The following is a 24,289-nucleotide window of genomic DNA, read 5'->3' as shown; positions in this document are numbered from 1 at the left end:
TAACCCTGCTCCTCAGCCTCACTCACCTTTAGGAGAAGCATTTACTACTTAGTGTTCAACACTGTGGAACAGAGTACTGAACTCTTGCACAGACTGGGCTCAAATTATGGAAGGATACCCTTGTCTAGGCCTTTATTTTACTTTCCCTGCAACATTGTTCCAGTTGCAGAAACTGATTCTTGGTTTTATAGTACAGTGTTCCACCAGAGTCAGCTTTAAATCAATATAATCACTATTTATAATTGCTGAATTCTGAAAAGGCAATGGTAAATACACATGACATATGCTGATACTTCTACCACTGCTACTTACCTTTTATTTTCAAAAACATCAGCAGTTCCAAGAAGTATTGCAACAGCAGAAGGATTTACATATAAAATATGCAATTTGATACACAGCCTGAGACTACCAATTAAGGCAAGAAGAAGGGGTTTTTCCTCAGTTAAACTAGGAGAGCTTTTTTTTTTTCCTTAGTAGATCTCATTTACTGCCTTCACTACACAGGTGGGGAAAAAAAATCATCTATCATAGAACAGAATATGCTCCAAACTCAGGTTTTTATTCCAGGCCCATGTCTCTTTTCTATATGCTCCAGCATCAACTTTCTTATTTCAGTCAATTTCTCTTATTCATCAAAGGTCCTAGCAGAGAATTTCTTCATTATTCTCCTACACATAACCAAAGACAGGAACCGAATCTTCTCTCTATTCTGGGAATGTCCACTGCTGCAGTCAAGTTTGGTTCACAAAAAAGGTATATAAACAGTGCTGGAATTGACTTTTCTTTGTACATGTTATTTTAAGAAAGATTTTATTTCCATTGCTGGTTTTTCCATCAATTACTATGCAGCTGTCACTGTGCAACCATTCCACCAAAATCAACACAGTACAAAGCTGTTCCCACCATACTCTGCTCAGTTTACATATATTTCATTTATACTACACTGGCTCATTTTAATGCAAATAATCTTGTATGATGGGTAGGAATATTGATTTCTCCTATGTTTGAGTCCTTGCTTCCACATTAGCAGACTGCCACAGTAAGGGCGACAGCACAGCGTCTAACTATTCGTCTCTGCTCAAGTAGATGCAAAGTCAGCTTCAGTTGCTTAGGCACTGCAGGTGCCCTGTATAACAAAGAGCAAGGAGGACATAAAACTTTGAACAAGAACTGAAGGAGACTGAATAGAATGGATGGACTAGGAAACAGTAGCAATAACATTGGCAGTGCTAAAAGTTGAAGTTCTTCCCTACCTGTAGCTTTAAAAAGAAACACAGACACCACTCTGAGAGGCTGTAATTGAAACAGCTTGCTCTTTCACAGCCTCCTTCTAACTGACTGAAAAGGTACCAGCTACATTTCTCAATAGGACTGGCAACATGCTTTTTTTTTTTTGGTCTAACAAAAGCTGAGACCGAATTGGTACTTGCAGAGCACTTGTGGGGGAAGATGATCTTGAAAGCATGCAAATAAAAGAGCATTTGAACAGCTTTCAAATTTGGATCTATATTTACAAATTCTGCAACCTCATGTTAACATTTTCTTTGAACTAAGAATTATTCCATTCTGTTGATTCAGTTCTTTCACTGCCCTCATTTATGAATGTGAGTTTTCTACAAGACAAAAAACAAACAAAAAAAAAAAGCAGCGAGCTTATTTTAAAACAAAAAAAGAATCTGATTTTTTTAACACTCAATCTGTTATCTGCAACACCCTAGTCATAGTAAGGTTAGAATGCCACTGGAGAATCAGATGCCTTCAGTACTACGTTCTTTAACACAAGAATTACACTAATGACCCCACTGTGCCGTGTTCAGTTACTGAGGTCAGATTACCTTGGTGTGCCATAGTCACACATTGAACTAAAGAAGTTTAAATTAGGTTTATTTGAGGACTGTACAAGAACTTGCACTGCTGGAGACAATCAGAGTTTTGCTTTGGATAAAGTAGGCTATTTAAGAAACGACAGAAATTTCACTACCTTTTCTGTAGTGGCAAGAACTCTCCCCGAACAGCTTGTGGGTGACAGCAGGCCTGCCTCAGCCGTAGCAGTGGGTATAGAATAGAAGTCACAGTCCTTCTATCTAGGCTGCTAAGCTTAAGAGTCCAGTCTGAAATCTTCCTGAGTTTTGCCAATGCATCCTGACAGCACACCTCATGCTGGCGATGATAGAAGTGTCTCTCCACAGGAGAGAACTGAAGCCAGTGTATATTTTCTGTCTGAGGGGGGATTTGAATCTGAAATTAAAAAAGAAAATAAGTAATTTACAAATAAAACTATTGATAAATGATGGTCAGGAATTCTAAAACTCAAAACTTTGATTTACTTGGTCAAGCACATCCTTCTTTGCTGATCTCCACATTATCTTCGCAATTAGACTGTAGAGAGGTCGGGGATTTTTCCTACAGTAAGGTCGATATAGTAGTTGGTCCCACCAATGCTTGACCCAGTAAGGATCAACTCCAAGAAAAAGGACTAATCCATACAAATCTGCCAAAAAAAGAAAGTGTTTCTGTTTTAATACTTTGCAATATGTCTTTTAAAAATTAACTGTCATACAAAGCCTATGAGGCAAAAACCATCTCCATGCTGGCCTTTATCTTTTGCACTTGTTTTCCAGTCTCTCCCTTAGCAAAATATTTAATTTGAGGCAGGGGACTGGGTGGTGGAAGGTGGGCATTCTCTCCTTTAGCTCATTTTTTATTTCCACACAACTTGAGAGAATATAGCTGTTTGTAAGACACTTTCCTAATTTCAAGCTTAGCAGAAGGGAGCAAAGAATTTAAGCCTATTCAGAGCAGAGACAAGAGGCAAAAATTACATGATTGCATATGGTTAACTGGGTTTGCCAGGTTTTTCTAAACCAATATTGCTCAGCATCATTGCTTCAGAGCCTGCTGTGCACCAACTGTCTGCTGCCCACAATACTAGAAGGGGCTGCAATTCAGAAGAATTTTCACTTCTCTACTAATGCATAAGAAATTAACAAAAGACACTTCAATTGTTTTCTTGCTAATTGAGAGAATACATCTTGTTAATTCTGCCTAATTCAGAAACCTATCACTTTTTGGAATGAAATTTAAGGACATACTGACTTTAAACTTCTGTCTAAATCTTACTGGAAAAATACAGAAGCACACATTTAAATGCTTCACATGGATACTGCAGAAACAGAGATATGTGATGATATCTGAGAGTTCTTGAAAATCTGGTGGCTACATTCCTTATTCTCTTAGCTTTATTGTAATTCAATATTCAGCTGAAAGCATTGAGACATTCACCAAATACATCATAGACCAGAGGAAGAAAAATCCTGGGAATCATTTCTGTGCAAGAAGCAATTGTTTACCCAGAGGTCATATCTCACTACATTACTAAAAATGCGGGTGTTGGAGTAGTGGTTGCTGCTACCTAAAATCTGTCCCCCACAAGCCTCTCCTGTGGAAAAGCAAATTGAGATAACCTTTAGGCAACACAGTCAGACCCTCACTCAACACTCACCACAGCTAGCTCAGCGATAGAGGCAAGAAAGGCTCTTTTTGCAGGGTTTTATTCCAGCGGAGGATATCACATGTGGCTGAAGGGAAGACTGCGAGGTAAATAGTGGCCGACCACGTGGAGGAGACAGCTTAAGAAGGGGTGGGGGGCGGAGCTAAGGGCTGGGCAGGGGGGTTTGGTCTCCAGGGAAAGGGGGGTGGCCACCAGGGATACCAATCCAGTGAGAGGACAGGGAAAGGAGAAACCAGGGGAAGTTATACAGGGGAAGTTGCAGCACAGAAGCCCAAATGGGAGACTGATTTTCTCCCCAGGAGGACTGACTCTATAGTGAGTAGTTACTGCTGTTGCCAGGGCCAAGGACTTAGGAACTGACCAAGGTGGGAGAGTTCAAGGGATGCTACACATTACAGCAGCAGTGGCACAAATTGAAATGAGTCAGCAGTTTTCATCCCCAACGTAATGGGGGCTGCCTTAGAGTCTGTCAACATGTATTATGAACTGTATGACATTTCAGACATGTATTAAACCAACACTATCACACATAGGGCCTTGAAGGAGTTCAACACAACACTAAAATCAATCACTTCTTTCTACAGATTTGCTTTATTAATAATGTATTCTCACAACTATTATAAGTATTTATAAATTTAACTCAAAATTCCATTATTAATTAATCTAGAATATTGATTTTTACAATTTAGTATCCAAACAACAGTCCACAAATGTTTACACTGATTTATCCACTTTCAAATGCATTGCCCCAATGTGTACTTTATATTTCGAAATCCATCAGAGAACACAGGGAGATCAAGCAGTTAGTCAGCTCCCTTTCTTTTATTCTGTCTCTGTCTGAAGGCTGTCTACAGCAACTCAGCACCACACAAAAAAAGACAAGATAAATGTCACCTGCTGTCAGAATCATCCCCAGATTGGGGTGACTCCGGGTGGTGGTACAGTCTCTCCTCCAACCCATGCCTTCAAAGAAAGACTCAGTAGTCTTCAGTCGTCTGGTCTCAAGGCAGTTTATTGCATGTTATCTCAAGGCACACAGACTTCCTGACATTCTCCCTGACTCCTTCTCCCTCTGCCTTCGTCTCCGTCTCCCCCGCCCAAGGGGCTGGTGCCATCTTTTACATTGCCACATTACATATTAAATGTTTATAGTTTTTCCCCAATGCCTATTACCTATATTGAACAGTGGCTTTTTACTCTAAACCAATATGTGAGTGCCAACATCACCAAGAACATGGGGAATAGGAAGGAGAAAGAAGGAGGACAGGGCACGCCCAAATCCCTCCGTCTTAGAACCTCTGACCCCCATGTACAAAACTCAGACCCCTCTGTACAAGGCCTAAAACCCCCCTGTACAGCACTCAAAAATCCTACCTTTTACTTTGTGATTACTTCTATTATAATATCTAAACTTTTGTGATTTCTTGTTCTTCCTGCGAAGTTGGTAAATTGTTCCATGGGTCAAACTCAAAACCACAGGGGTTTCTGGCTGCCTGCCAGGGTCTCAGAGGCTTCTGCCCTGGATCCGGAACATCCAAGAGTGTCTGAGGGACACCTTGGGTTCTGACAACCTGCTAACATACAGCTATCTACTACACACATCTCAATTCATTAAGTCCTTACATAAGGACTGGAGACAGTTTCATAAGCTTTAGCACAACTTTTAGAATTTATATTCACGGCAGTGGATGCCCACGGTAGTTCATACAGAGCTATGCAAAAAGCAAATACAGCTTTGCTTGCTGTATGACAGGTCACAGGATTCTGTAACCAGAGCAGACTATCTGCTATAAGAGAAGGGTTAATATTTATCCACTCCACAAAGTGAAAACTGAAGAACACACTTGAGTCAGCTATTAGACATACAGCTTCTCTGCTCCCCAAAGTACTTGTCTAACTCAGGGAGACAAAAAGACTTCAGCTCTTTGATTTTTATATTGATACATGTATTGATGGCTTTATTATCATACTTAAAGTTTATGGCTTACAAAGTTAGAGTAACCTAGTGAATTCAGGACAAAACTAGCAGACATTTTAACTGTTTCAAAGCCCCACCTAGTTATCAGCATAAGGAAAGCCCACAGATTACACCACTACATAAAATCTCACCTTCTAATCCTCGCTGCACAGGAGTGCCGCTGACACACCAGCGATTGATTCCACTCAAACGGAGTGCCATTTCAGCAGCCTAATGAAAGGACATAGAGTCAATGGTAGGAAAGGAAAAACAGTGGAACACAGTCTGACATGTGGATTTTATTTTTGAGAAGTTTGAACACCATTTCAGAATGTACCCTTAGACCTAGAAGAAGCATTGGTGCAATGTATTATAAAAACATATATAAAATTTTGGATCTTTTTAGAAGGTAATTGGAAGCTGATAAAAGCCATGTCCTCTTCCAAGTAATCACGTGCAAGTAAGGGTTCAAAGAAGGCAAATAAATAGCAAAATAAACTGTATGTTAAAAAAAAATTAAACATTAAAGCCTGTAAGGCATTATATAAGTAGCATTTTTGTCTTCCTGTCTTGGCTAAAAGACTGGACAAAGACTAATTGAAATAATCCCCCCTGCAGCAGACTGTATCGCTTGAGTTTGCAGACAGACTCCTGACTATTTTAGCTTCTAGACCCAAAGGACATATCTATGCCTCTGAAACACATCACTGAACAATGCTAGTGTCTTGTTTGAAACTATCAAACACCATATACAACATGATGACCTAGTTCTTTAAACTGTCAGTATAGATTATGTTAAGTATTTTTTTAGCTAGATATACCTCACAATCTGCCCAAATTCCAACAGGAGAACCATTTAATAGTAAGTATCTTCAACAGAAAGTTCAGTTCTGAAGAACATGGGACAAGGACAAATTACATGAGTGTACTCTGAACATTAAGAGAGGGGAAGGAAAGACTATTATTTACAATAAACTTGTCCAAACATTTTTAAGTTAAATGAATGCATGACCAGGAATGTCATACCTTTGCAGTGGTGCATTCAACCATTTGTGCTTCATCGAGGCAGATCCTCCACCACTCCACTGCCACCAAGGGGCTGGGGATGGCCATGTAGCGCTTCTGGTTCCTGAAGCGGCGCCCGTCCTCACTGTTGCTGTGGGGAATGTCTACATAGTTCAGTTCAGTGCGCAGGACGTCGTAGGTGGTGATAACCACCTCCTGCTCTGCCAGCATGTGTGGCTGCAAAAAGCCATGCTTCTTCACACCTTGATACACCTACAGGGATTTACAGTCAACAGCACAATAGCAAAGAAGGGAGGTAAGAGACACTTTGATAAAAATGCCAAAACATCAGTACAGCTTAATATGTGCAAGCTTTTAACAGTGTTGCTCATATAAAAAGAAACTGTTCATAAAATCTGTATTCATATAATAGTATGGTGGGAAATTAATCTAAGTATCCTAATAATAACTACAATAGAGTCAGGAATGCAAAATCTGTCTAACTTTTTATGACTTTGCAAAACATTTATTTCCTCATTTGAAGGATAGAGGACTTCATTATTTTCTACAACAGTTATTTGTTGTAACAGTTGTTTGAAGATTCAGTATTCTGTAATGTTGTATGGAACAACATTATGCAAGTCAATGTTACATGTTCAGTCTTCTCCTCTCCTTTACTGTAGACGCATTACCTTTCTCCCGAAAACTTTACTCACTGAAATTTAATGATTAGGCAAAGACAGAAATATGCATCAAAATACATAAAAACTAGAAATAACATTCTGAGTAAAGTTTTACCTACAGAGACTTAAGAGATGAAAAAAAATATCCTAGGTAAAATACAGTCCCTGTGCACTAACAGAAACCTTTCCTATTGACATTTGTTCTATTATCAGAAATACTTTTCTTATCTCTCTCATAATGTTAAGCCAAATCCCTTTAGAAACATAGAGAAGTTAAAATAACTGCTCTTTACCCCTTGATGATCAGCACATTATTTCACTGTTAATTTCACTCTTAATCCTACTTTTTCTCCCAGTAATAATCTTCCTCTACATTTGTACATATGGCAACAGTGTTTCTGTCAACTGAAAGAAACACCTGCAGATAATTTCTTTCTGTTGAGCCCCAGAGTGGGACAACAGAGCAACCCCGGTCATTGCACATGAAACAAAAGAGAGAAGGGGAGTTTGGAAGGGGAAGAAAAAAGAAACAAATTAACTAAAAAGAGCATGGTCTCTGAAGCAACCAAGAAGAAACAAAACGCTGCCAAAGTCTAATGATTTCTTCAAGTACTTATGAATAGATTTTCTGGAGATTTTTAACTTCGCCAAGTTTTGGTTTTCACAGCAGCAGGAAAAGACAATCTGCCACAAGCAAGACTTACTGATACATTTTGATTTCTTGTTCCATTACATAAAACCATTAGAACTTCCCATGGGTTGTAAGCAGTTGAAGAGTAAAAAACACACTTCACATGCAATGCAAAACTTGTTAACACGGGAAACTGATTCTTTGAAACATCTCCACTACTTTCATTTTACCTTAACAGAAAATAAACCACCAAATTTTCATTTTGAAGGAACACTGAAAACAAGTTTCACAGTTGACAGTTAAAAGAAAATGAAAACAATCTTGCAGCATGGAAGATGTCACACAGTTTAAAGTCCTGACATTCAGTATTTAAACTATCTTATTGTTACTATGTAAATCTATTTCTGATAATTTTCATCAAAGCTGGTATTAAACCTGGACTGGACCCTAGGAAAACCATGTGAGTTTTACACATTTGTTAGTTCCTGCATTAAATCTAATTGGACTGCTTACACAAATAGCACTAGAGATCTAGAATTCATTTATACATTGGGCAACTATGCATAATAGCCAAAGGTACCAGATATATCCCTGAATACAAAGTCATATCAATCTGTCACTACTTTGTTCAAAATACAAGTGACTGTTGGTTTTCAAAGCTCTTGATCATTACAAAGGTTCTTGACTGCTAAAAATATGAAGGACAAAACTCGGTTGCATCAGTAATAAAAGACTCTTGAATACTGTGGTAACAGTATTTTTAAAAACCGGTATAGCCATTATTATCCTAAGTATAATTAGATTTGTTCTAATGACAGGGTTATGAGAAATTAAGTAAAAGGACAATACATGGTCTCCAAATAAGCAACATCCTAATAAACTTGGTAGATGTTATAGACACAACAAGATGTAACAGTATTGTTTTCAGTAAACACCAATGCCCAAGACTTCTTTTATAAAGCCTGAGAACCAGAAATGCAAAACTACAGGCTTTACCTATGGAAACATTTTTTTATCTGGAAAGAAAGGAGGAGCAACAGTCAGAGAATTGCTTAAGTGCACATGTACAGCAAGACAACACTCAAAACACCCATAGTCCTTCTTAAGTTCCTTGGTAGTCTTTCAAACAGCCTTCCCTCTCAGAAACCACATGTTGTTTCAACCACACAAAAATTTGCTTTCAGCTGCTATGCAATCTAGTCCACTGGTTTATCTCCCAGTGACCAACTAAAACAGAAAAAAAAAGAACTAATTGCAGACTGTCTTTCTGGGACACCGATGCACCACATAATGCCAAAGCATTGGTCTAGCAACAAGTAATGTAGACCTCTGGCAGAGTGATGCAGAATATCAAACAGGAAGCCCCAAGCCTTGATAAAATAACTCTCCAGAATATCAAACTATATAATCTTACCAGAACTCGAAGAGATGATGATCTTACATGCCTGTTGATCTCATCTACCCACTGGTGACAAATAGAACTCGGAGAAATTATCAGAGTCGCTCCTGTGGGAACTGGTTTCATTGCCACAAGGCAATGGGGACAGTAGAAGGGCCTGCTCTTCAGGTTCTCCTCTTTGTAGTTTACACATTCTGCATGCTGCCACAGGTAACATTTCAGGCACTGCACACGAGCTTTGTAGTCAGCCAATCCGAGCTCACCACAGATGCATTCAAAACGATATTCAGAGGTATTAAATGGAAATACGGAGCTGGTATGTTGTACACTAATGCCAGCATGTTCTTGGGAATGTGAGGACTGGACCTTTGGGATTTCCTGCTGGACAACAGCTGTAGTTTTAGAAGCATCAACATCAGGAAAACTGCTCATGTCACTGGAGACAAGGAGGCTGCCATGAAAATCAGGAGACTTTGGAACCATACTTTCTTGCTTAACATTTTTCTCTTCTACAGAGTTCTCATGATCTGCTTCAGATTTCCTGTTATTTTTACTAGTTGTACAATAATCATGTTCTTCCATGGCAATATTCTCATGTGAAGCAGTTTTAAAGACATTTTCAGATGTTATGTCATTATTTCTTGATTCTTTGGTTTGAGTTTTAGCATCAATCAATTGCTTGTTCTGAGTGTTTTCTGAAGTCCTCACTACCTACAAAGTAAAATTAACCAAGAATGTCAGACTTTACACTCTGACTTGCCCAGTGATGTTTAACATCTACCGTCAACTTAATAATCTTCATTAATGACACAGCCAGAGGGATTGAGCGCACCCTCAACAAATTTGCAGATGACACCAAGTTGAGCAGTACAGCTGACACACCTGAAGGATGGAATGTCATCCAGAGGGACCAGGGCAAACTTGAGAAGTGGGCCCATGGGAATCTCATGCAGTTTAACAAGACCAAGTGCAAGGTGCTGCACATGGGTTGGATGAACAGATGGAGAGCAGCCCTTCTGAGAAAGACTTGGGAGTACTGTGAGTGAGAGGATGGACACGACACAGCAATGTGCACTTGCAGCCTAGAAAGACAATCATGTCCTAGATGGTATCCAAAGCAGCATGGGCAGCAGGGCCAGGGAGGGGATCCTGCCTATCTATTCATTCTTGTGAGACCCCACCTGCAATCCAGCTTTGGGACCCCCAATATAAGGAGGGTGTGGACTAGTTGAAGTCCAGAGGAGGGCCACAAAGATCATCAGTAGACTAGAGCACCTCTCCTATGAGGAAAGGCTAAGAGAGCTGGAATTGTTCAGCCTGGAGAAGAGAAAGCTTCAGGCTGAATTATGGCCTTCCAGTACCTGAGCAAATGCTATGAGAAGCTTTAAAGGGACTATTTACAAGAGCACGTAGTGACAGGACAAGGGGGAATAGTTTTAATGAAACAGAATAGGTTTAGATATTAGGAAGAAATTCTTCACTGTGAGGTAGTGAGACACTGGAACAGGTTGCCCGGAGACAATGATGCCCCAACCCTGGAAGTGTTCAAGGCCAGGCTGGATGAGGCTTTGAGCAACCTGGTCTAGTGAAGGTGTCCCTATGGCAAGGGGGTGTGGAATTAGATGAGTTTTAAAGTTCCTTCCAAACCCAAACAACCTTCTCCTCACCCTTTTTTTAAATGAACATATAAACACATCAGTACATAGATATTAAGGGTTTATATCAATTTCCAGTTTGAGGATTTGGTTAATATTTACCAGTGTTTAAAAAGCAACTTCACAGTAAGAACAAAACAACTCCTAGTGACACTATTTTAGAAGACTTATGACAGATGTAGTTAATATTTTAGCCCCTAATTTTATCTACTTATAATTTCTGCTTCTTTATTTAGGAGTGTCGAAGCAATTGCTGCAATTTTCTTCATTTTTACCACTAAATCAGTGCCACTGAGCTAGTGTACATAGACAGTACAGCTGAGAGTAGCATGCAATTGGCAGAAAAAAAGAACAGCCTTTGCAACATTCTTTCAAATAACTACAGTAGCATGCTTTACCTGCTCTTTGGTTCTTTCTCGCTTCTTCTTTTCCTTGTAATTCTTTCCCAGCTTGAAAGACCCAGCCAGACCATGTCCTTTAACTTGTTCTATCACCTGTTCTGCAATTAGTTTTTCTAGAGTTCTTTTGAGAAGCCGTCTATTTCTCTGCGTGTCGTACCTATATATAGCACTGATGTACTTAAATATTGCAATTATGGATGCTCCTTTCTTCACATTCATTTCCTTTACAGCTGTTAATATCATTACTCGTAAGCCTGTATGAAGAATCAAAACAAAAAATGAAGTTACCTCACAGAGTGCATATTAAGGCAACTCTAAACATAGTGTTCATCTAAAAAAATACAGATAGGCAGCAGTTTTGACAAGCTTTTACTTGACGCAGCTCTACAGATTGCTGTTTTGCAGTGATTCTAAAACAGTGTTGGATAGTAATAGAAATAAATCACTCCATTTTCTTACTGAGGTATAAAAAAGACAGCTTATTTCATTTAAATGCATAAACTCTTTACAAAAACCTCTAGTTGCATGGAGCTCTGTAGCAGAGTTCTGAGTTAGTAACTTTACTTTTAACTGCGTATCACTTGTTTGTAGCATGCAATCCTACATGAGAGTGCTCAGCAAAAGAATAATTTCATTTTGAAGAAGTCAAGAGTAGCCTTGAACTCATAGTCAGTGGCCAATATAACAACGCTGAAAGCAAAACATATTTTAAAGCTTATCAGAAATACTTACTGGGATACTGTATTTTTTCCTTTAATTTAGGCTCCATTTCGTTTGGTTTTTTCTTTTTATTTCCCTCTAAAGGTTGAGGTGGAACAAAGAAGTTCACAAGCTTACCCTAATGCAGACAACATTAAACAGTTATTAGCTCATGTCTCTTCACAGTCACTCTGACCTTCATTAATCTCCTCATATTTAAATGTAAGCATGAGCCGATACTTTCTGATATGTTCTGATCTCACTAATATGTTTCAGATATGTTCTGATCTCACTAATTTTCTCAGATAGCTCTTTTTTAAAGTACAGAATGACACATCATTCAGTTCAGTTTCTTGGCAAACCCTGTTCAGCACCCTAACTGAAACACAAAGAGCGGCTCTGAAAGGCTCTTGGGTCCTCCACTGCTTTAGCATTAAGTTGCAGGAATCTACAGGTGTAAGTGATCTAGCTTCCTGATGGGGGAGGAAAAAATATATTTAATATATAACTAGAAACACAAAAGGAAGTAAGCAATATAGAGGAAGAGCCCTAGTCAGCTGTAGAAAAAGTATGTTTCTCCTTTTAGGGACTGCCTCCCAAAATTTTACTCTATGATTAATGTATTAGCTAAGATGTCTGTCCCAACTACTTACATCATGAAACAGTTTCAGTAACTCCAGCCCTCCAAAACCTCTGGTCTTACATATTGTTATCAGTCGGTGTCCAGGCACTTTAGTGCTTATCCTCTCTTTGCACTACTTGGTGCTGACCCTCTTATATATTTAAGAATCATCTTATTCTCTCTGAGAATTGAGTCCTTTTAACTGATAAAATGACAAGCAGACAGATCACTATGATAAATGTACAATGAAACTGGCTGCCATGATTTCCAAGGGATAGAATTCAAGAAGTGGTAAGAGTTTACTTAAAAATAATGGTCCTTTCCCTTCATAAAAATGTGGATGTGCCAAATTTTCACAGTATGCATGATGAGGGAAGTGAAAAGATGGAAAATAAATAAGCTCATTTATTATATGAAATAGAGGGAGAGCAGAAATCTTTACTCAGAATGTAAACTGTCCCTATTTTAGCACAGAACATGTGTCTAATGGATATTTGGCACCCATCAATACAATGAAGGGAAGGAGAATGACCTCCAACATAGTAAACTAAATTATGAATTTATACAACCCTGAAGCCTGTCCAAAGCATATTAACAGCACAGTTGCCTGATAAAACCATTGAAAAATGGCAAAGGATCAACAGCTTCTCATGCAAACTGTTCCACCATTTATGCTGCCAAGTATCATGTCCTACTAAGGGAAAAACTTTCACAGTAATAGAGCTTTAAATATGGACTTCTAATAAAAATAAGTGCACTTGCATTCATTCTGAAAAGCATTTTCTTAATAATAACTCTCAACCTGGTTTCCTTACCTCAGGTAATGTCAGATCATCTTGTTTATTGTCTGGTCCAGTATGATTCAGAATAAGAGCCAACACTTCTACTGTTTTTCCAAGACCCATTTCATCTGCCAAAATACCTCCAGGCCACTGGGGTCCAGCTGTTGGATACTCACGGATAATGCTAAAATTCAAGTACATTCCCAGTCAAAGTCAGTAACTACAGAATGTCATGACAGAGAAGTGTGCATTCAGGGACACACAGCATAGCTTCAGCAAGGCAAAGTTTGTAAGGTGAGGCATTATCTTTTATTAGTTAAGCTGAGATTAACAAAAACTAGCAAGCTTTTTGGGTGTATGAACCTGACCAAGACAAATATGCATGACAGAATTTTCAGAATTTTTTTCATCTCCTAATAGGGCTTGCCTTGCTAACCTTAGCATATCATAGCATTAGCCTCAAAAAATTTGAAATATTTTTATATTCACATGTGAAAAAGACCTGAAAGTTACAAAGGGAAAAATAAAAAGCAAACTAGCAATCAGAAGGTTCTATTCTGACCAAGTTAATGAGAAAAGAGAAATAAGCTCAGTAATGTAATACTCAGCATTAATAAAAAGCTTTATCCTGCTGCCTTCCTTTGGACTTTGAAAACATTGGATCAGAAGATCAAAGCCTCCAACACTCTAAATTTTAAAAAGTTAATATTAAACCACTAAATTATTGACATTTTTAAGAAAAGCTTTAATAATTACACCTTCAACTTGAGATCTACATATTTATCTGTGCATTACATACTCAAGTTTGTTCTTTTTTTCAAATTAAAGATATCACTATTGTAATTCTTTAGTTGCTAAGTGAAAAACAAGTTATGGAATATCTTCTATCCTGCAGGATAAAGCTATCAACATGGTTTTCACAAAGTACAACCCTGAGGTGTCCTCAGAAAAAGTAACTATAAAAACGTACCAGCCAGTAAATAGATTATAGTAGATTTTTACTCCGTCCAGAGTGATCACCTCCCGCCATAAGAAGTGCAGCACGTTTTCTATGGAGAAAGCATTCACGTTACTATGATGAAGTTTCTCTATCATCAGCATACTCCTTAGAATTATTCAGCCTTTTTGTGACATTAAGAGCAAAAAAAGCTGAAGTCCACCTCCACAGAGCTTCATGACCAACACGATACATCAACTGCTGTTCAGCAAAACCTAGCTTATCATTTAGCGTATCACCCAAACAACAGCTTTTATGAAAATACTAATGAAATAACTTATAAAACTTGTAATCAAGCAGCAAGGAAACATTACTGCTGACAATACAATTACACTTTCCTCAATTATGCAAGTTTTTCAGGTTCATATACTTGCCACTACTTGGTGTACTTGTGTGGTTCTCTCGGTGAAGCATCCAGTTCACAGCCTCACTTTGGTATGGCCTCAGAATGGGAATTAATGCAGGATGCTGCACATCCTTTCTCAGTAATTGGATATCCTGTTGATGGGTATGCCGTACAAAGTCATAAAGCTCTTCAATATTTTGTCGCTCTAGTTCCATGTCGGATTCTTCCTCATCTTCCTCCAGCTCATCTGCATACACCAAATAATTCAAGACATGCATCATCAATCAACTTGGGACATTTCAGTAAATTTTATGGCAACATATTTAGTTTACACATATGAAAATAAGCAAAGCAAAGTGTCATTTAAACATATGCCATGACTGCATCTGACTTAGCTAGCAGCAGTAGCAAACAATGAGCAGTTTAATAACTGAAATAAAGAAAAACTATGCAACAACAACAACAGTAATAATAATAATAGCAATGAAAAAGAGGAAAGAGATTAAAAGAATCCAGGAAACAAGTCATGTATAATACAATTGCTCACCTCTCACTGATCAATTCCCAGCCCATCCCCAAGTAGCAACTGGTGGCTCCCAGCCAACTCCCACCAGTTTATAAACTGAGGATGTTGTTCTGTGGTGTGGAATATCCCTTTGGCTGTCCTGGCCATACTCCCTCCCTTCTTGTGGACCTGCAGAGCAAGGACTGAAAAGTCCTTTACTTGGGGTAAGCACCACTCAGTAAGAAGTAATAAATCATTGCATTACAAACATTATTGTCACTGTGAACCCAAACACATGGCACTGATCAGCTACTAAGAAGAAAACTAACTCTATCCCAGCTGGAACCAGGACACCTAAAAGTTAACATGCTATGGTGATCTCAGATGTATACATACTCAGCAAAGCTCTTTCTTTAGAATTTAGGTAGAGAATGACCAGAACTTATTTATTTAATAAACACTTTCCACTAAAAAAATCCAATTGGTACAGAATCACAAGTATCTCATGCTTCTGATTTAAATATTTATAGATTTAAATGACCTTACAGAAAGGAGAAAAGTTAACCTTAATTTATTCATCTGATTAAGAAAATTGTAGCAGTAGGACAACATATAATTCTCACCACTTACATCACTTCAGACAAAGCATACTTTCAAAATTAAAAACCCACATCAAGAGAAGTAAGCATCATTTGGGACAGAAGGCCTACCCTTCTTTTCTACCCTCTAAGAAAGAAGGCCTTGTGCTTATGTATTTTTTCACATAATTTGGATATATGGGCATACACAGAACCTAAACAATGTAGAACAAAAATTCATGAAAAATTCAAGGGTTGGTATTCTAGAAAACAGATATGAGAGAATGAAAGACTTGCAGGACAAGTTTTAACAGTGTTTTAGGCCTCAAATTAAAACATCAGTATCAAAAAAAATACAGATTGGTTCTAACCCTAGCTAGCCTTGGAGATAAACTCACCTTGCAGAATTTTTATATTCAAAGCAAGCAAACAAACAACAACAACAAAAAACCAAACAAACAACAAAAAAAAAACCACCAAATTTGGAAGCAAGTCAAGGGCTATCATTTTAAGCATGAAGTGACCTTAAAGTATATTTAACAATCTATTAAAGCAGCAAATGGCTGACACATTTAAATCAGATTTTAATTCTGATGCCTCAGGCTAACAAGGAAGAGATGTACCTGGCAAAAACCAGAAAGCCTTATCTTAAAATAAGGTTCAGAAGCCGGTACTATGACTCTATTTCATAAAAAGCAAAAGCTTTCTTTCATTCAAATGGGTGGTGAAGGTGAAGAATGATTTCCGAAATAAAAGGAGGAAATTATACGCCTATATATGGCAGCCATCAGTGCCTTCCCCTAGTCCTTTTAAATCAAAGGAACAATCCCAGAGCTTGTCAAGGGAAATGAGACTACTGAAAGACATTAAGTTTCTACGTATTCATGAAAACTATATATATGACTTGTAATGTAAAGAAGGCAATCAGAGTGCACATGCGGGGTTATTAATGATCCAGCCAAATAAAAAGCACCAAGAAAGCACTCAGCTTTATATATTGAAGAAACCATTCAAAGGTTTCCCATCCTCTAACACATACCACTCACTTTAGGAAAAGAACAGAAAATTAGAGTGTTTGCAAAGTATAACTTTGATCAATGAATTTGATATATAATGACACCTATCATTATACTTGCTAAAATAACAGTCTTCAAATCTCACATTTTTAAGCATAATAAATTTACTTCTCCATAAACTAAGTCTATCCAGAATTTTACGGGAGAGCAAAGACTGCATATAACTTAAAGCAAAAGTTTTTTTATGCAATTGGATTTTTTTAAAACACCTTTCTTGTTTTGTTCATTCTTTCAGAGATATCTTTTTTCATTATTAAATGTTTCTACCTACCATAGGAATTTTGAAAAAAAGGGGTGCTAGGGAAGTTTATCTCTCTCCGTTACTTATTAAACAGTGAATATTTAATTATGCTTTCAACCATTTCAAAATGTAATTCAGTTACAGAGGCCTCATCTTAATCTTTTTTACATTTGAGAAACAGATTGTATTGTACTATCTAAAAATTCAGTTTCTCTGATGCTTTTCAAGTACTCTATTTAATTCCTTCAATGACTAAACTACAGTTCTGCTACTGCATCTGCAGTAGGATCTTTCCTTTCCCAGACTGCAGTATAACAATATTTGCATTAATGAAAACAGCCTACATATGATAGCAAATAAACAAATACCAAACAAATTACATCTTTGTACAAATAATCTATTCTTCTTAAGAAAACTGAGAGTAAATGGTATATGATAAAAAGGTAAGATGGGAGAGAACATCTGCCTGAACAGGCAGATTTGGCTGAGACTCAAGGAAAACAGAGTTTATGACCTTTGGAAGAAAGGGCCAGCAGTTCAGGAGGACTACAAGGATGTTGTGAGGTTACTGTATTCAATTTTGGGTCCCCCACTACAAGAAAGACATGGAAGTGCTGGAGCATATCCAGAGCAGAGCAATAAAGCTGGTACCGGATCTGGAACACAACTGTTATGAGGAGCAGTTGAGGGAGTTGGGGTTGTTTGGACAAAAAGTAGATGAGGGGGAGACCTTAGTCCTCTCTACAACTACCTGAAAGGAGGTCATAGTGAGGTGGGGGTCAGTCTCTTCTCCTAAGTAACAGAACAAGAAGAAATAGTCTCAAGTTGAACCAGGGGAGGGTTAGATTGGGTAACAGGGAAAAATTTCTTCCCATAAAGGGTTGTCAAGCATAAGAACAGGCTGCCCAGGGAAATGGTTGAGTCACCATCACTGGAAATATTTAAGAGACTTGTAAATGTGGCACTTAGGGACATGGTTGAGTGATTGACTTGGCAGTGCTGGGTTAAAACTTAAATGATTCAATGATTCCATATTGAATATTTTATCACTTTTTTTTTCTGATTACTTAATGCACTTATGCTATGCTTGCCATAACACAGATGAACTTCCTGCCATGAAGTCTCTAAACTACCTAGAAGGATATTAACAGAATTAACTGAGTACAGTGAGGAAAAATATATTAAAATTAAATGTAGCAGTAGAGAGGCCATACCCCTTATTTGTGTAAATCCATGTGCACAACCCCATCAGCACGAGAATTTGCTCATCAGTGTGGGGAACAAGAAGCATCATCTTGGAATGTTAATGTATAGGTTTCACTTTAGATGGATATTTGTAAGTGTTAAAATATATACCTAAGTGTAATTTTATAAAACCTCAACTAGTTCTGTTTAAAAACAGGTAGAATTTAAACAAAGTTGTTAGAAATATTTAAGAGAAATGCATTAATCAGCACAGAATCAAGGCTATATTATTTTATGCTACATCAGTAAGTTCATGCTCAAAAATTGTTAGGAAATGAAACTAATTTCACAGTGCATAATCACCTGGGGTCTCCCTTCACAAATATTTTTCTTTTCTGTGACACGCTTTTTCTGAATTCTGAGCAGAGCATAATGCACACTATGGACTTACATAGTGGTTTAACAATCATGTTTTGTTCTCTAACACTTTCAGGATAATTCTTTACTATTGATTTGGTTTCACTAACACTGAACATTAAGCTGATGCATTTACTGAGCTATACACCTGCCTACTGAACTGTAACCCTGCTTGCAACAGTTAGCAAAGAGACCATAATTTCTTTCTTCTGTATTGTTTTCTGTTCATCTATTGAATTTCTACTGAAACTCCATTGCCTAGTCTGCTTGCAAGCTTTCAGTTGTTCTTCATCTCTGTTATGCTGAAAAATACATTTAAACATTGTTAATACCATTTCACCAATCACTCTTTTCCTCAAAGCATTAGTAATACCTTAAGCTGCACATGCCTTTGTAGGACTTGACTGGTGATTTGCAATCATTTATTTCTGCTCTCTGTGTCAGCTATTTTACTTCATCACTTACATGGCATTCATTGGCATGAAATCAAGCCTCTACTATTATTTTACAGCACATAAAAACATACATGCTGAAAAATGGTCTGAGTCTTTACCAGCTGGCAACATAGCTCCTTTACGAACCTGAGCTGCTTGCATGGCTCCTGAAAAGTTAAGGCATGACAACCCAACTTCTCAGGACCACATTCGTGCCCCAGAAACTTTGAGGGGCATGTCTTCCCTTTCAGAAAGTGCCTCTTCATCTGTAAGCTATACAGAATCAGGTAGTCCCTATAAACACATCCTTTAGTGTACTGAAGATGAATGTCCCAGGTTCCAGCAGAAAATTAGTTTGGACCTTAAAATAAGTCACCAATCATTTTCTTCACAATCTCTTTCCCCAGCTCTTCCACAATGAGAAGATATGCACAGAAGAAAACTGTGCTTTCTGTTATAGCATTACTTTCATTTCAGCACTCTATCATATGCCTTAGACATCTCAAGTCTGTGAATTCTCTGGCAACTATTCTGCTTCTAATGCATTTATGAAAATGTTTTTCTCCTCGTGGATTTAAAACCACTACTATTCATTTCTAGACTTTAAACTATTTATTCTTCAGACCTCTTCTTGGATCTGATTTGTCGTGCTTTCAAACCTGAACTGGCATATTTGTGTCAGTTGGACTTCAGTGTTTGGAAGGATGATTTCTTTGGAAGGATGCAGTATGTTCCCCACTTAGTGAGTTATATTTGCCCATCCCTTGGTACATCTCTAGTCGTTCCTCATAGTTGCAGGTTTGTTCTTTGCAGCAGGTAAGGATGTTCAGATTTTATTCTGTTAGCTCTTCCTTTTAGCTTCTGTTTAGCCTGAGTTACCTGATTTTTATACAACTCTACCTTTTCTAATTAAGTGCAGTCCTGTTTGGGGTGAGTGCTAGGCTTTGGCCACAAGAACACAATCTCTGTATACTACAGTCACTGAATCAGTCTTCCGTCCAAATTTTGAATCAACTCTACACTCAGGAATGAGAGAAAGGCTGATTGGGTTGTTTATTTGGTTTTTCCACAAGTTTCCTATGACATCACAACATAAAACCATTGTTTATCACTCTATAAATCTGTATTACTAGTAAGTGTAATCTGGCAAACATACCTTTAATTCTAAAATTATAGGAAGGCCCATATTTCTCAACTGCAATGGTATATTCTCAAAACTGTCATAAAGCTGAGTTTTGTAGTATTTTACATTGTAACTCCTTCACAATATAAACCAAACAAAAATCTATTGCTGCAGTTGTATGATAGGCCCCAACCTGGGAACAAGTCTTCCAAATTTAATTCCTGGTTCTTTTACACTGTTCCTGTATAATTCAGAGAAGATACTGTAGATCTGTTCAAACTACCCCCACAAACCAGTGAAAACTGTATTTACTTCCAAAAAAAGGACTCAAAACATCTCCATGCTTCAGTATTTGTAGAGAAGAATTATCACCTCTAATTTCAGTATAAACAAATTAGCATATGATTATTGGCCAGATAATAGTATTGGGTGAATTACCTGATAACACTGCCTGGAAAAGAAAAGTTGCTCTAGATGGCAGGAATAACTACTATTTTTCCTTACATTTACAACTACTACACCAGACAAAACTGTTTCTGTTTGTCAACAATTAACTTTTTTGCAATACCTGGAATTAAAAAACTGTAGAACTTTTCCATGAGTTTTTGAATCATCCGATTAGCTTTTTTGGGTCTTCCACCTCCATCGCTGAGAAATTCTGGTTTACTTAGTCCAGCTTCAAGAAGGTAAATTCCAACCTGTGAAAAGGTTATATACAGTTAACAATTTAATTAACTCTTAAATTGACAAGAATATTATAATCAGAGGAGCATGAAAATAATAACAGTGGTTTGAAAATTAGCAGGTAGAGACAGATATAATTAATCTACTAAAAACACCATGTTGAGGAAATACAGTTAAAAGCTTCTGTGATTCCTTCAGGTAATACATTACTAATGGTGAAAAAATAAAAATATATTTATAGGAAAAAACACACTGAAAACACTACAAAGCACATAGAAACTGTACATTTTCATCACATTATAAATACAGAGCAGCTGCCAGACTTTGTTGTTCAGATGTTTTAATTTTATATTTAAAAAAAAAAAAGAAAAAAAACTTTCAAAATGCAAAACAAGTATAATGAATGTATACCTTTAAAGCCTGAGCCTCCCCAGGTCTTTGATAAAGTCCAATTATCTTTTTCTTTTGCAACCATCTCAAACCTTCCAATATTTCACCACATAAATTTGCTTCCACCAGAATACGTTGTTCATAAGCGCCTAGGTATTCTTTTGTTTCATTACTGTACTCTTCTTCACTTCTTTCGTGAACACAGACCCGCAGCTCATCATCAGAGTCTCCTCTCATTAAAGTAAAGCTCCTGTCACGGAATTCATCAGTTAGAATTTGCTCAGAAGGCAGACGAAGAGCAAATTCTCCCAACAAAGCCTTCCAGGACCTATCTGCACGGTATGGCAAGACTATAATATTTAGCTGTACAGACACAGGAGTCAAGATAGAATAAGAGTCTTCTTCATCATTAACTGTCAAAAACTTAACAGATTTTGAGCCACTGCCTTCTTTCTGTACAAGATCTTCGTCAGTGCTACCATCGTTTATAACAATGAAGGATGCAGAAGTGCTTGGAACTGGAATTTGGTCCTCGTTAGTTACTTCATCATCTAATGCCACCATCTCATTTCTCCGGTCTTCATGCATATTCCAGCAGAGCTTTTTCTTCTTCTCCTCATCCACTTTGGATGGAGGTGCACGTTTCCGACGACTGCTCATTTTGCCGTTTTCTCAACAGTGCTTTCAGTCTCTGCAAGGTGAAGTAAATCAGTCAAGAACAGGCATTACAAAATCAAATGGCCACACTAGAATTTCACTGTGCAAAATTCTGGGACACAAATACATGCACTATGCACTCAAACTGTTCAGAAGTATTAGCTTTAGAGAGCCTCCTATTCCTGTGCCATCACACGAAGCTGGACATGAAGCATGGTCTTGTACTAGATCTTACAAGTTTGCCAGACAGCTACAGCAAATATCAACAAGACTGCTTCATTTCAGAGCTGTTACTCAGAAGCTTGTGGAACAGATATAAACCAAGAAGCAGGAGAATCCTCCAAAGATGGGGGTGGAGGAAGCCAGCAAAAAAACCCAAAACAAACCTCCACAAACAAAAATGCAGAAGTACAGGAGATCTGGGGGCGGGAGTGGGGTAAATACACATAAAATTCCTCTTTCCTTTCAAAGCCTACGTAGCGCTGAAACTTAAACTTGACATAGGGCTAGTCTGAAACCGCCACTACATAAAATATGGTTTAGAGCCCAAGCTATCAAGTTCTGTCCTCCAAAGTCACCAATGACCTTGCTACTAGTATTGAATAATTCTTCCAGGAAACTGTGCATCCTGGGTCCTGGATATATAAACTCCTTGCAGCAGAGCCCTTAGTTAAGTTATTGTACATTTCAGAGGGACCAATCAGCAAACTAAATGTAGAGTCTTACTGATATTGACTAACCGCAAACCTAAGTCAAGACAGACATCCAACTCTTTAACTGAACCTGGGCAGAGAACAGACTTTGTGGATAAAACATAAGAAAATAAAGTACAACTGCTAAACGGTATATATGAAGAAGCAAATTATAGAATATTGGATCCATCTAGGAAACTAATAACTACATAACCAAAACCACATGCTCATAATTAAACACTCAAGCAAGGAGGAACCTTTTTCAATAAAAGATTTTTTACAAGGAGCCTGAACACAGCAATAGATTTGTGACTTCATATTACACTTTGTCAGTATAGATATTTGTGTCAACTCAGCTTGTGCATACAACTTTTAAAGGAATGTAGAAAGATAAGAGGAAAATATTCCAAGCTACTAAATCCAGTATACCATGTCCTAATGTTAAAGGGGCCCTGGAACAGAAAAGAATTCCTGCTACTGAATAATTTTGTAAGGGTCTTGGAAAAAACCCAAAAAACATAACAAACAAACACTAACTGATAATTAATGAAAGCTGAATGAAATATTATAGAATATACAAGTCTTCCTCTGTTTGAAACTCAAACAGAGAATCAATTAGGTTGGAAAAGACCACTGAGATCATAAGTCCAACCTGTGACTGAACACCGCCCTGTCAACTAGACCACAGCACTCAGTGCCACATCTAATCTTGCCTTAAACATCTTCAAGGATAGTGACTCTACCACCTCGCTGTGCAGCCCATTCCAATGCCTGATCACCCTTTCTGTGAAGAAATTCTTCCAAAGCTTCAATCAAAACATTCCCTGGCACAGCTTAAGGCCATTTCTTCTCATCCTGTCACAGTTGTTCGGGAGAAGAGGCTGACTCCCACCTGGCTACAGCCTCCTTTCAGGCAGTTGTAGAGAATGGTAGTCTCCCACAATTACACAACAGACTTCAGGGAAGGAAGGATGAGTTTTTCAAAACAATGCTCATACACACGGAGCGATGCTGACAGCACTCGAAGCAAATCCCGACGGCGAGCACACACTGCACTTAACCCAGAGGCAGAAGGGTTCCTGCGGAATCCCGGCCTGCACGAGCACGCCAGCTTGGGCATAGCACTCTGCGGGACAAGCAAGAGGGAATCGCTCCGTGTGAGTGGGGTCTGCCCACAGCTCTAGCGGCCAGAAGACGCACGTGCCTACGAGAGGAAGCAGCAGCCGCACACGGGGCAGGGGAAGCGGCCGGGGCTGTCTGCAGAGGCAGCTCGGCGGACCGCGGCTCCACCGCCGCACCGAGCGCTCGCCGACCCCGGGGCCAGGGCCGGGACCTCCCGCACCGCGCTCCGCCGCAGGGACGCGGACAGCTGGCGTTGTCTCGAACGAGGAAAATGACTGGAAGCTCAGGAAGGCGAGCCCAGCAGCGGAATGCGATACCCTCGGCAGCCGGCACTGCACCACTGCGACGCCTGCCACCGGCGGGCTCTGCACGGCTGCGGTGACCCACCGCCGCCCACGGTCGCCGTACAGCGGGCCCGCGGCATCCACCGCCGCCCGGGGCCACTCGCACAGGCCTCGGGCTGCCCGGCCCCGTCGCCGGCACAGCCGCCGCGCAGC

General features: G+C 38.7%; 1 protein-coding gene across 2 annotated transcripts in view; it reads right to left on the bottom strand.

Moving 5' to 3' along the window:
• SHPRH (SNF2 histone linker PHD RING helicase) overlaps positions 1–23,840 on the bottom strand; it is a 49,420-nt gene extending 25,580 nt beyond the window's left edge. The window contains exons 1-13 of one of the 2 annotated variants that reach the window (XM_053938644.1): positions 23,563–23,840; positions 21,343–22,012; positions 20,816–20,945; positions 14,717–14,935; positions 14,316–14,394; positions 13,379–13,529; positions 11,975–12,080; positions 11,240–11,496; positions 9,202–9,897; positions 6,495–6,746; positions 5,621–5,699; positions 2,328–2,491; positions 1,982–2,238 (exon numbers count right to left, since the gene is read on the bottom strand). In XM_053938644.1, coding sequence (XP_053794619.1) covers positions 1,982–2,238; positions 2,328–2,491; positions 5,621–5,699; positions 6,495–6,746; positions 9,202–9,897; positions 11,240–11,496; positions 11,975–12,080; positions 13,379–13,529; positions 14,316–14,394; positions 14,717–14,935; positions 20,816–20,945; positions 21,343–21,981 — 3,029 coding nt within the window. In that variant the 5' untranslated portion in view covers positions 21,982–22,012; positions 23,563–23,840. Of the gene's footprint in view, positions 1–1,981; positions 2,239–2,327; positions 2,492–5,620; positions 5,700–6,494; positions 6,747–9,201; positions 9,898–11,239; positions 11,497–11,974; positions 12,081–13,378; positions 13,530–14,315; positions 14,395–14,716; positions 14,936–20,815; positions 20,946–21,342; positions 22,013–23,562 lie in introns of those variants that run through there. The other variant, XM_053938643.1, reaches the window with a different exon arrangement.
• Between the last annotated feature and the right edge of the window lie 449 nt (positions 23,841–24,289).

The sequence above is a fragment of the Vidua chalybeata genome, chromosome 3, assembly GCF_026979565.1.
Source record: "Vidua chalybeata isolate OUT-0048 chromosome 3, bVidCha1 merged haplotype, whole genome shotgun sequence".
NCBI classification, from domain to species: Eukaryota; Metazoa; Chordata; class Aves; order Passeriformes; family Viduidae; genus Vidua; species Vidua chalybeata.
The sequence above is the reverse complement of the archived record's forward strand: the minus strand, read 5'-3'. Positions and strand labels throughout refer to the sequence as shown.